At 33.8% G+C, this 13,200-nt stretch overlaps 1 protein-coding gene across 1 annotated transcript; it reads right to left on the bottom strand.

Moving 5' to 3' along the window:
* Nucleotides 1-2,414: 2,414 nt before the first annotated feature.
* On the bottom strand, nucleotides 2,415-7,508 carry LOC147071943 (uncharacterized). The gene is made up of 2 exons (XM_085946524.1): nucleotides 7,274-7,508; nucleotides 2,415-5,895 (listed from the first exon to the last, which is right to left on the bottom strand). Exons 1-2 carry the CDS (start codon nucleotides 7,421-7,423, stop codon nucleotides 3,385-3,387), a joined length of 2,661 nt encoding a protein of 886 aa, XP_085802650.1. The 5' UTR covers nucleotides 7,424-7,508; the 3' UTR covers nucleotides 2,415-3,384.
* Between the last annotated feature and the right edge of the window lie 5,692 nt (nucleotides 7,509-13,200).

Below are 13,200 nucleotides of genomic sequence, written 5' to 3'. Positions count from 1 at the left end.
ATCATCAAAGAGACAGATGTCTGAAAAATGAATGTGTAAACACATATTATCGTGCAGATTGCATGCGTGCATCAAAAAAGTTCAGAAGCTTCTGAATTTTCACGCGACGATTGGACCGTGCAATATCTGCGCCTGTGAACCTACCAGTAAAAAAAATGCACTACATCTCACTGACTCATTTTGAGGTTAACCGATTATCATGACCTGTCAAATATTACCATAAAATGACAACATCGCATCTCGCTTACTATTGAAGAATGAGATTGGCAAGACCATGGCCCCCACAAGGGGAGGGGGGACTGACAGGGCCCTAGCCTGGGGGCCCGGTCTCAGGAGGGGCCTGGCGAAGCGAGTTGACCAGACCACACATAACAAATTTGCTTCACTAGTAAAAAAAAAAGTCGCCTACGCGCTATTTTCATTCAATACTAAATATTATTATTTAAAATTATGTGGTTGTACGATACAATTTTTAATTGTGTATCAATATTCGACAACTCCATAATTACATGGGAATTAACGGATACAGTACCTACTTACAAAAAAACACTAAATACCTGTACGCATTAATTTTATCGCATACCTACACAATTTGGAAAACGCTACTGTAGAGCATTGAGAGACTGGAGACTGTACTGTAGAGAACACTGCCGTTATCGTAAGAGATAGGTAAGGGGGCCCGCCAAAGATCCTATCCTGGGGGCCCGCTTCAGGATGTGGGGGTCATGGGCGAGACAGTCAACACTTTTATGTGTAAACAGTGATTATCGCGATAGGTTAAAATACACACTATTGGTGCACGTAAATCCATGCGTACAGGCGCTACAATGTTTTAAAAGTGAAACACATCAATGAAAAAACAAACAACTTTATTTAGAGACTTTAAAATGCTACAATCACAATATTTTGTTGCAGGGTTGTACTGTTACAACAGCTTAAGACGATGCGTTAATTTGTACACATATCAAAGAATGGGTGACCATTTTATTACTAAAATTACATATTATATAATATCTTCTGTATATTGTCACATACATGATATCATGATATTCACATAACATAATATTATAACAAATCAAACTAAACCTGCGGAGTCCATAAATAAATAATTTGCTATAACTCATAATTGAGTTGTATAAAGCTCTATTGAATTAAGAGAACTAAGTAGATTCAATAAATTAGTCCTAGGGCAAATGACATTCTGTAAGATTTTGAATGGCTACAAGAAATTCATTCCTTATGTACTCTATAATCAAGACTTACCGGTTGTTTTGCTTGTCATACCTCTTTAATTAATTACAAATGCCCCAGGACTGAACTTTGAACCTGATCTGTGACGGAAGGTTTTGCATGACGCCAAGTGAGAGGCCGCGAATTTTTTAGCAAAAATAAACATTATTTTTTTTAAATATATTGAAAGTTTATCATAAACAGTTACCAATCATAAATGCTAAATGTCTCATTATTGTACCAGTATTCTTCCGAATTTTAAATTATTCAAAACAAACGCGTGAGACTGGCATTCTGTCTTCTAAGACAGGCGAATAAGTTCGCGTTTTTTGTATGGCCGGCACTGTACGCCCGGCCATATCCGCGAACTAGTTTGCTTTGGCACAGAACTGGATATTAATAAAGATACATACACTAAAATCAATATTCTTACACATAAAAAGGCATTTTTCACTATACATATATATTTACATCTATATTCAATCATTGTTAATCAATTATTACCATAATGCGGGATATCTCAGAAGAGCTTTACATAACCTAATTACATATTATTGATATTACAAAGAATACAAACAAAGGTGAGATAAAGATAGTTTTTCTAAATCAAAGATTGACAACATTTTCCCAATAGAGGGCAACACAAAATTTAAGCTAAAATAAAAACTTTAAAAATTATATGTCCGAGCACAATTTGTAACTAATAAATAAAATTGCGAATGACTGTTCATCAAAATTTAAAAGCAAAGATTACCTCGTCTGTCGACGAGTTAGCAACACCGGTGAGAGCACACCAAATAAACCCTGCTCTTAATAGAGACAAATTACATAATATTCTAAGAAATCGCAATCCAGGCGCTGTGCTGTAATATTAGGGGACAAAAAATAACAGAGATATAGGCTACTGATTTTTCAAGAGAATTTCAGACCAATTAGATGAATAATAAAAAAAAATATCATTCATCTAGAGAAAATTAGCACACCTTAATTTTTTTTGGAAAATCATTAGCCAGACTGTTTGAACGATTGTCCCTTAATATTATTTACTCCCAAGCCCTTAAATTATAATAATACTGAAGTGATTGATGGTTGTGGACGCAAGTCCGATTCAGTACATTTTTTTTCTAAAAGGTATGTTTTTGCTATTTCAAATTGTGGATATTCAATAAATTAATGCTGCATTTTTAAATCTTGTATTTTATTGGATAAAAAAACTAGTTTAATTGAAAAATAAATACAAAGATCTGATGTGAAGAGCATATTTTTTATGCAATAACATCTTCCGATTAGAATTAACAATATTTCGGAATTGTGGGATTGCAAAACAGTGATACATATATACAACAGATAATTTGGAATTGCATATTACAATTATATGCTTACAGGTTACATAATAATATTATGTATTAGCATTTTCTTTAAATAAAACAACATTCTTCTTCTTCCTTTGGTGCTGTTGCTGTCTACTATTGAAGGTTGACTACCAAATTGCAGTATACCTATCTCTCCCTATCCTGAGCCAGTCATAGATCACCAATATATTGGATATTAGCTAGTTATTATTGGCTTGTCTTAAAACAACATTAAACGAGTAATATGTAATCATAAAATCTTTTATCTGTACTATGATAGCAAGAAATAAATTAATAATAATTTTAATCTATTTTAATACAAAGAAAATGCGAATCTTAATAATATTGTAAAATATTTCTTAAGACTTTCATAGTTATTTGTTATCGTTTTTAGGGTTGTCACCATGTGTTCTTCCTCTTACCATCCGCAATGTTTCGGCCTCGTTGCAGTGGCCATTCTCAAGATTGAAGTGCACTGTTGGGTGTAGAAATGCAAACGCTGCTCCAAGTGTGTCGAAAAGGGTTCTGCTTAGCTGACAGCAAACGTTGCTCTAAGTAAAAAGGAGGGGATAGTTTACTGTGTCGGTTGCAACCAGAGATAACAGATCGGTGATTGAATTTTTCTGAAAAAGCGCTGATGTTTTTAAACGTAAGCCATCATTCTTATTAATATTATCTGAGTTCTGGAATATTTTGGTTTTCGATGGAAAGAGGAAGAATACACGATGACCAAATGCGATAACATTATAACAAATACTTTAATAAACAGAAATCTAGATTTAAACGGACAAAATGTAAAAGTTCACATTTGTTGTTTTGGATTTTCAATAGCTTGCCCCAATGCGGCAAGTTCTTCGTCATCCAGGATATAAAACAGTTGTCCATTGTCACCAGATAACATTTGTCCACCGCTTACCATAGGTGCATTATGCACAGAGGCTTCTTCGCTCAAATCGCCGCCTTCGTGAATGATTATATAACTTTCCTCTTCATCATTATTTTCCTGAAACTCTTCTAAACCAGCAGGGCTTGAAAAACCTTGAGATTCAATAGACATCAACTGATTGCTGTCAAAGTATTTAACAGGCATGTTTTGTTTGCCAGTCTTGACTACAGTTTCAGCATTCAATGCCGTATATTTAGGATATACTATATTCTTAAGAGGTTTAGTGTCGGTGCCTGGTAATTGTTTTTTCATAAGAAGTTTGTCCCTGATTTCAGCTGGGCTAGGAGAGCATCGCTCGTGCATTTTAACATGTCGCATGACTTTGATGTTAGTCGGAAATCCTTTACCACATATTTCGCAAATATGAGGTCGGAAATTGGTATGACTCCTCATATGTATATTGAGATGCCCAGATTCGTAGAAAGTTTTGTTGCATTCGTTGCATTTGAATTTTTTATATTTAAAATGGTATAATAAATGACGCCTTCTTTCCGCGTTGCTACAAAATGCTTTTTCACACAGATGACACGGAAATCGGCGGATTCCTGAATGCAATTGAATATGTCTTGACAATTCCGTTTTGTTAAAATAAGATTTACCACAAATTTCACAGCAGTGCCGGGTGCCTTCAACGTGCCGCCGGCTGTGCATTCTCAACGTAGCAGGGTTAGAAAAAATTTTATTACATACTTTGCACACTAATGAAGAATTTCCACTATGAGTTTGCAGGTGATAATATAAGTCTTGTCTTTTAGCAAAAGTTTTCTCACACAAAGTGCACGTGTGACTGTATTCTTGGGCTTGGAGTTGAGAAGGGGCATGACGCGTGGAATGCTGTTTTAATTTAATCGTGGAAGGGAATGTGCGATTGCAAATATGACAGGTGAAAGGTTTAATATTGAAATGGTCGCGTTGATGAATGATAAAATCATGGCGTTGATACATGATCTTACTGCAGACTTCGCATTTGAATGTTGGCCCATTTTGTAACTTTCCTGTGACGCGATTAGGTCCCCAATAAAAGTGTGACTCCGAATGCTTTTTCAGTAAATCAAGATCAAAGTCTTCGAATTCCACCAAACACAAATGGCACATGTATATAGTGAGGGTTAACAATTCTTCTTCAGTTTTATCAGTTCCTTGCTCACTCTGTTCAACAAAGGTGGTCAAAATTTCTGTAATTCTCGGTAAGATTTCTTCTTGCAGATTAGCTTCTGTAAAGATTTCTCTAGATTCAATTTGCTTTTCGGCGAACCTAGTTTCCCATTTATCACCAGTGGAAAGAAAAATCTGTTTCACTTTTTTGTCACCGACTTTATAAAATGTATCACTCGCCACATTGCTTTTTACATGAAGACCGTTTAACAACTTCAAGTCACTCGCTTGTGCCGTTTTATCATTATGACCAGTTAACTTTTTCGGGTTATCAAGAGAAGAATTATCGGAAGTATCATCTGTTTTAACACAGAGCACCTGCACCCCTCTGTTGGCTAATTTTTTCGTAAGATAGTCAGCATTTGTCTCCGTTGCATATTCATTCTTTTCATTTTTCATCTTTAAATATTTTATCTCTTCTTTCAACTTATGAAAATCTATATTCTGCGAGTTCTTTAAATATTTTGTTATATCATCGAATCCACTTTGACAAGTCCCTTCATCGTCATTCTCCAGACAATGAAATACATCTTGAAGAGATTCGCCATCGATAGGTTTACCGTCAGGAAAACTTAAAGAAAAAATTTTACCATTACTTGGATGGTCACTTTTCGGGTCTTGTTCCTTTAAACTGCAGTAATCCGATAAAGCTTTGTTTTCCCGTACACTGTTCACATCGGACAATTTAATCGAGTCGATATCTATAGGAATCAAATTAATCTGTTCATCAGTAAAAGTTTCATTAGAAACTAAGAGACAGTCGTCAGTATTTTTTTCATAAACTACTTTATCTTCTGTTATACTGTAGGTCAAATGGTCAACATTTATAAACCCATCAGCTGGATTAACCAGAAGTTCTGTATTACCATTGCTATTTTCCAGATAGTGTTTTTTAATAAATAATTGTAATGTGTCTACGTCTCCCAATTGAGCATGATTGTCATCATGAATGATATCCTTCGATGCAGTAGTGTTTGTTTTAATCTTTGAAGTATTGTTAAGATATTCCTTCACGCAGTCAGCAGTTGATTTTATCGATGAAGAAATCGGGTATTCTTCGCAGTTGCTATCCGTTTCCGTGACATCGAGGCCAATACAATGACATAACAAATAATATGACTTTTCTATCTGTTCTCGAAATTTGATGAACTTTTCCACTTTATCCCGGCAGCAGTGGCATATCAACCCGGGTAATCCATCGTCTGGTAGAATCTAAAAAAAAATCATATAGAAATAAGAAGCTATTTAATATTATATTATAATTATTAATATTAATATTATAATTTACTGGAAGGGCAGTTATTATTAACTTGCGGTTACTTTTCTTTGTAGGGATGCTGTTGAAAAAATAACCATATAGTTTACCTTTAAATACCTACGAATTCCTACATATTATTGGGGAATAATATGCGCACAATAAAATAGACTATTTTCACTAAGCGCTGACAACATTAAAAAAGATGAAAGTTTCATCGGAAATGGATGGTTTTCGCAAGTGAGAGACAAAATTTACTGTTAAATGATAGATTTTTACTATGGAAAGAAATGGTTCTCACTCGTCAATAGATTATTGTAACTAATCACCAATTACACTCGAAAATGAATACGTGTATCGATGGAAGATACGTTTTGCTCTTCTCAGCAGTTAAATTAATAATTATGAGATTATTTTAACATGAACACATTGGTGGACAACTAATTAATTAGTATGGTGGGTAGTGTTGCGGAGTAGCAGCTGGCAGTTATACTTAGAAACTCTTCAATAAGGTATGAAATAAAATATACCTACTAGTACCAGCCAAATAGAGGCGCAAAGAAACCCCAATCAGTATGGCTAACCGTATGTATCTCAATTTTTTAACACAATACATTGTGCCAAAGATTTATCATTGTTCATGCATAGAGAACGATAGAATTATTCACTACTTAGTATATGTATTAATTTTGCGCCCACAACAGCTGAGTTGAAACCATGGGTCGTGGGTTTGATCCCGCGAGCGTACAAAAAAATCATATTGTTTTTTAAATGTGTGTTTGATGCAGTACAAGGGCTCAATGGATTATGGGAATGGTTACCTACTATTCCTCTAAACAATCTGTTAATGGGCCTGCATTATGTGCAGGGCCATATGGTCTGTTAATACTTTGGACGCGGAAGACGCACACGGCGCGTAATGACCAGGCGGCCGATCGATGTAATTAACGTGCATTTTAAAGGGGGCAATTAAAATCTCATTATCTCTTCAGCAGCGAACGCGTTAAACAGCAAAATGGTACATGGGGAATTTCCTTTTTTAATGTTTTACTATTGAATTTTAGACGAAAGCTACCAGTAAACATTGGTTGGCATTGTTGTATACAAGAGCATACTATTGTGTCATGGTAGGACATTTTTGATAATAATATTATTTAATTAGTTAGTATAAAAAATACGAGTGTCACACTACAATTTTGAAGAATTAAGCAGTTTAATTCAAACGGAAATTGGGTGGCAAAGTGAAAATATAGTCAAATTAAAACAATTTCCTTTCCTTATTTCGTGGCATGAATGTTTTACCAAAATATTATAAAGAATCAACTGACGACTAACCTGTACCGAAGCAATCGAGAGGATACGCTCGCTCAATGTGTTGGATGTTAAATCTTCATAAATATTCGACATTACCCCATTTTGCTTTAAGCAAAGGCGACAGACGCTCTCAAAGTCGATATCCAGAACAATATCCGATAAGTTATCCATGAATTTTTAATGACAGAACGGCAAAAAGACAACAAACAGTAACACCATAAAGAAAAAGTTGTGAGATTGACACCTAGTCAATGCTGCCAATCAGTGTTGCCATCTTTTTACAACCGAATTATGAACCTGAATCAAACAAACCAAACTAAACCATAGACAAAATACGTGCAAATTGTATGAGTAGAAAGTAGACCGGAAATGGTTTGAGATTTGATGTTTGGTTCAGTGTATCATTGAAAATCAAACCGTTCTCGGTCTCGGACCATCAGAAATGGTTTGACATGAAACGTCAAACCAATTCGGACGATCCATAGACTAATGAAAGCGTTTCCGTGGACATTTACCAAACGGTCCCAAATCCAACGTTCCCATTTCGTTTGTTTGATTCAGGTTGAATGATACAGACCTAAGTACGCGGTTCAAGAAATTATAGTATTTCGGCAAAAATAATACGCGTTGTCACATGTTGAAAATATATAGGATCTTTGCTTCACAAAAAAAAAAAACGGAGAATTTGAGAAATTCCGAGACCCTTTTCAATTTAGGTAGGTATCTCTCTTCCAACCAAAACCGCTCACCAACGAATTCAAGATATTTCAACACTGCTGCCAATAGTGCCAACACTAATTTTCACGAGGCAAATTTCGTCATGGAATTGGTGTTGAATTACCTCTATACCTGCTGTATTGATAGATAATATATTTAATTTTGTATCTTTAAATCAATGCATTAAGCAGAAATAGGTTAGATATCAGTATTTTTGGTGTACTCATATACCCTATTATTCATTGTCTTCAAATATTTCCCTCACAATCTGATACAATCAAATTATTTGATTGATGGTAGGAGGTAGGTATGTAGGATGTCAAAATAAGTAGGTATCGCTATTTTTCTTTCGATATGATACCAGTATCGATCACATGAATTCAGTGTTACAACAACACTATAGGTATTGTATTTTTACTATACCTAATTATTTTACACGGTGTACCAATAAGTTCGTATCATTCAACCCGAATCAAACTAAACCATAGACAATATATGTACAAATTGTATGAGTAGAAAATACACCGGAAATTCGGACGGTTCATAGACTAATGACGATCTGCTAAATGTCAGAAAAGCGTTTACGGAAACGGTTTTCTGCCATTCTAACAAACGGTCCCAAATCAAACAAATCCAACCTGCGATTCGATTTGTTCAATTCAGGTTGAATGATACGAACCTTATATCTCCACATGATTGGTATTGGAACTATGGGGTCTCCAACAAATGGTGGTGACCATAAATCGTCTCTGTTCTGGCAGAACACACTAACTGGATAATACTAGTTTTGAGTAATTTGACTTTGAAGTTGTTAAAATGTTTGAAATAATGGTCTATCATGTGAGATTATTAAGTAATAGTAGAAAGGATAACTTTAAAATAAAGACTGTTTATTTATTAAGAAGGTTTCCAGACGGTAATGTTTGAAATAAGGAACATTTTGGTATTAACTCAATATGTAATTTTTTCGAATTAGTGTCTTCTGCCAGAACAGTGACGAAATAATATACATTGCCAGCCGTAGTACCTATACGTATAATATTTATAGGTACTTACTATAATTTTGGTCTATTGACGATGATAAAAGGCCCAAAAATTTCTAATTTTGAATATCAGAAAAAGATTTTTTTACGATTTCATTATAAAAACATTATAAAAATGCGGTATTTCAGGAATTAGTAGGTATATTTTCGTAATAGAAGAAAATTTGGTGAACTGAGAATAAAAAGTTTTTCGAAAGAAATAAAAAAAATCCTTGACTTTGATTTAAAACGAAAAAATAAAAAAAGGGTCTAGGAGTTTTTCAAATTCCCCGGTATTTTTTGTGAGAAACAAATACCTATATATTTTCAACCAAGGACAATGCGTAGTATAATTTCTTAGACGGCGTATTATAATTCCTTGAAAACCTTTTCTCTCCTAGATATATTATGTCGTAGAAAATGGGAGCTGAACTGCGATAGCATTGTCGGAAATATGAGGATATTCTTTATAACCCGAAATCCAGAAAATAGCCAATGGAACATCGGCAAAGTTCAGTTTTAGCATCCCGTCGTTTCTCAATTCAACTAATTCTTCTCGAATTTATAGGGAAAGCTCTTTTATAGAATTTTCAGCGTTGGTTGCAAAAGGGTTTCGAATCGAGTAGTATTGATTGTAATGTACTTAATGATGATTTATTTTTTTTGCAGCAAAGTTAAATGTTTATGAGACGGATCCAAAATTAATCGTTTGTTTTCAATGGTGGTCTGGTAGGTCTTTTGGTACATTTGTAGAGATCCTTGTCTTAAATCCTTCTAATTTATCAGAGCATGTCAATATATTTTCATTCTGACCTTGCATTGTTTTATTAAGTCCATGCAGGTACTCAAATATATTACCAGCCTTAAACGCAAATTTGGCTATTAAGTAGGTACTTATTGTATAATATACAAAATTATTTGTTTTTTTTTTTAAGCAATGCCCGCGCCACACCTAGCATCATCTCGCGGCACACCGGTTGCGGAGCACTATCGTAGAAGACTATGAAAGTCGCACTGTAATACAATTTTGAAATAAGACGATGAATTTGGTAAGTTAAGAAAAAGAAAAATTCTGAACTTTGATCGAAAACGTGTTCTTTGCTCGTTCCAATTTTGATCGGGAATGGTTTTTTTCAAATTTGCTGGTAAAAAAAAATGGTTAGAAAAGGTAAAAAAGAAAGCTCTCAGTTTTGATTGTATACAGAATTTGTTAAATTTGTGGGTAAATAAATTCGCATACGTAATCGACTACAAATACCAATAACTTTTTTTACCTATAAATCGTCGGTCCCAATTAAAAAAGTCGGATCTGAATTTTTGTCATTTTCGGATTATTACGTAAAAGTTATTTAAACACTTTAAATATTTATACCACAATCACAGTTTTTTTTGTTTGTTTGAAAAATTCCGAGATACTCAAGTTAAAAATGACAGATCTACCAACAGTGTCCGAATAACAATGTCGGTTCTTACCAACCGACATTGTTGGCTGGGCGCGGGTGAGCAAGATGCGTCGGATCTGACAGTTGCTGCTATGTTCACCGGACAGACGGATATTTTTATAAAAGTTTAGAAAAGTTTCTATAATCCGTATTTTTATTCATCATAGCAAGCAATAGGTCACAAAGGATATTTAAAAATGCTATAGGCTCAAATTATAGTGACAAATTTCCGGAGAAAAAGAAAGAAATGAACACTGAAAATTCAAATCTCAACGGTCATTCTGACAGAAAAGGTAGGTTAAGTAAAATTTTACTAAAATATTATTTTTAAGTGGCATTCTTATAAAATTAAATAAGTGGATATTTTATAATTGTCATATTTTTATATTTACTTAACATAGTTCACAACTAGGTGTTTCCAAGTAATAATGTCGGTTGTGGAAGATATGACTATTTTAACCTACATTTTAATAAGATCTCTGTCCGATGTGGGACATCCGACGTTTTTAATTGGACAAAACTTTATGCCTAATGTCATAAGTGATACAACCGACTATTTTCACTGTACATCAACAATTCTGTTTTGTGTTAAGTGGTAGAACCGACAGTTTTAATGGGACTGGTGTTTTAAAATTATTGTAGTACCGACAATGTTCCTTGATTAAATTATTTTTTTATTAAAATGTTTAAGCTAGCTTCTGAGGGTTACGGGTAATATATATAAAATGGCTAATTTACATATTATTCTTCATTATTTTGTTTAGTATATCGTTAAGAATGACTATTTTTATTTTTCAGCTAGTGAAAAATGTTTGAAGAATCCATGCCAAAATGCCGACTGAAGTGCTATGATTTTTTTTCTGAAGAGCAACGCTTACACATTTTTCACAAATTTTGGTCTCTAGACGTAAAATATACCGAGAAAATTCTGAAGCGTCGTCAAAAAACTGTAGTCACCAAGCATGATCGTTGAAATACATTTGTTTATTATGTGCCTATTGAGGATAAGAAAAAGAAATATTTTGTAAGACTATGTTTCTGAATACTATTTCATCTGGAAAACGTACTATTATAAGCACTGCTTGGAAGAAATATGATGGAGATAATAATATTGAGCCTGATCAACGTGGAAAATACGACCATAAAAACCGTCATAGATAACGGTGGTGAAAAGCATATGCGATCACGTAAACTGTTTTCCTCTGGTAGAATCGCACTATATTCGAAAAGATTCTAAAAAACTGTAAATGACTCTTGAATGTTCAATTTATATCGCGAGTGGTTTGATCTGAATAAATATTCTAACAAGTCACAAACCAAAGGGTAATACAGAAATATTGTAAATGAAAAGTTCAATATAGCATTTCACCGGCCAAAAAAAAATTGCCTTTGTCATGCATTTTCGATCAAAACCGGTCCAACAGACGAAGATAAAAAAAGACAGGGCAAACATTTAGCCCTTAGGAAGGCACATCGCACACTTAAAAATGAAGATAAAAACGAGGCTTTACAGAGTAAAAGTATTGTAATTGTTATATTTGACTTTCAAAAAGTACTAACGACTCTTCATGGGGAAGTATGACGTATTTTTTATTACAAACGAAAATTACCAACTTTGAATGTTACTGTGTATAATATGGCAATGAAAATCGGAACTTTTTATATGTGGCACGAAGGAGTTGCAAAACGGGGAGCAAATGAGGTTTCTAGTAAGTTGTCTGTACAATTTTATAAAAGAACCGCATTATTTATCGGTGTAAAAGAATTTAAATTTTGGTCCGACAATAATTGTGGTGGTCAAAATAGAAACCGCATCGTATTTACCCATTATATGCTTGCAGTCAAGAAGTTCAATGTCACCATTACTCATAGATTTATGGAAAAGGACCACACTCAGAATGAGAATGACAGCGTCCACTCAACCATTGAAAGAGCTAGTGATCGCAAAATGTTTGTATGTTCCTAAGAAGTGGTAGGTATTGCTTAATCCGTTGGACAAAAGCTGAAAGTGAACCATACATAGTAAAGAAAGTCTTTACAATGATGTACCTATAGGATTTTAAATCATTACTCGCAAACAAAAATTGGACAAAAAATACTTCGTGAATTTATGTAATTGACTCGTGTAACAGAACTAAAGGTAAATGCACAACAATGCGACACGATTGAGTATAAATATGATTTAAGTGAACCTGTAAAAGCTATAGTTGTGCTAAGATGTGCAACACGAAACACTTCACAAGCTTCCTTCAGATCAAATTCTCTTGAAAATCTGAAGGAAGCTTATGATGGCTCACTTCCTGTCAGTTACTATAAGTATGAAAATTTGCAAGATATGTGTAAGAGTAATCTTATTCCAGAAAAATATCACAACTTTTACATGGAGCTCGCCCATATTGAAAGATTCTTAAAAATACAAGCGGAGGATATCATTGATAGTAATAGTGACAAAAAACAAAGTTAACTATTACTAACTATAGTTTTTGGGGATTTTTAAGTTAAAAAAAATATTTAAATATATAGGAGTTTTATAAAGCTACATCAATGACCAGTTTTTATGATTATGAGGTATATTTTTTATGTTTACAATGTCAAATTTATGATTATGTTTTCTTTTTTGTAAGTAGCTACTTTTATATCTATCTGTGATTTCGATTTTATACATACATTCTTTAAATTAAGTACTTGGAATTGCTTTATTCGACAGATCCGACATAAAATTTTTATCAAATTCCAGTTAAAATAGTCGGAATTGACACATTCGACA

The sequence above is a fragment of the Rhyacophila brunnea genome, unplaced genomic scaffold (genome assembly GCF_057557595.1).
Source record: "Rhyacophila brunnea isolate RB1 unplaced genomic scaffold, BYU_Rbru_1.0 scaffold_2, whole genome shotgun sequence".
Lineage (NCBI taxonomy): Eukaryota > Metazoa > Arthropoda > Insecta > Trichoptera > Rhyacophilidae > Rhyacophila > Rhyacophila brunnea.
Note: the sequence above shows the minus strand (reverse complement) of the source record. Positions and strands in the feature narration are given on the sequence as shown.

Bases quoted from the DNA above. Each gene is read 5' to 3' on its own strand.
- LOC147071943 (XM_085946524.1), bottom strand. From the start codon at position 7,423: ATGGATAACTTATCGGATATTGTTCTGGATATCGACTTTGAGAGCGTC. The intron at 5,896-7,273 runs GTTAGTCGTCAG...ATTTTTTTTTAG, and splicing joins TCTCGATTGCTTCGGTACAG to ATTCTACCAGACGATGGATT.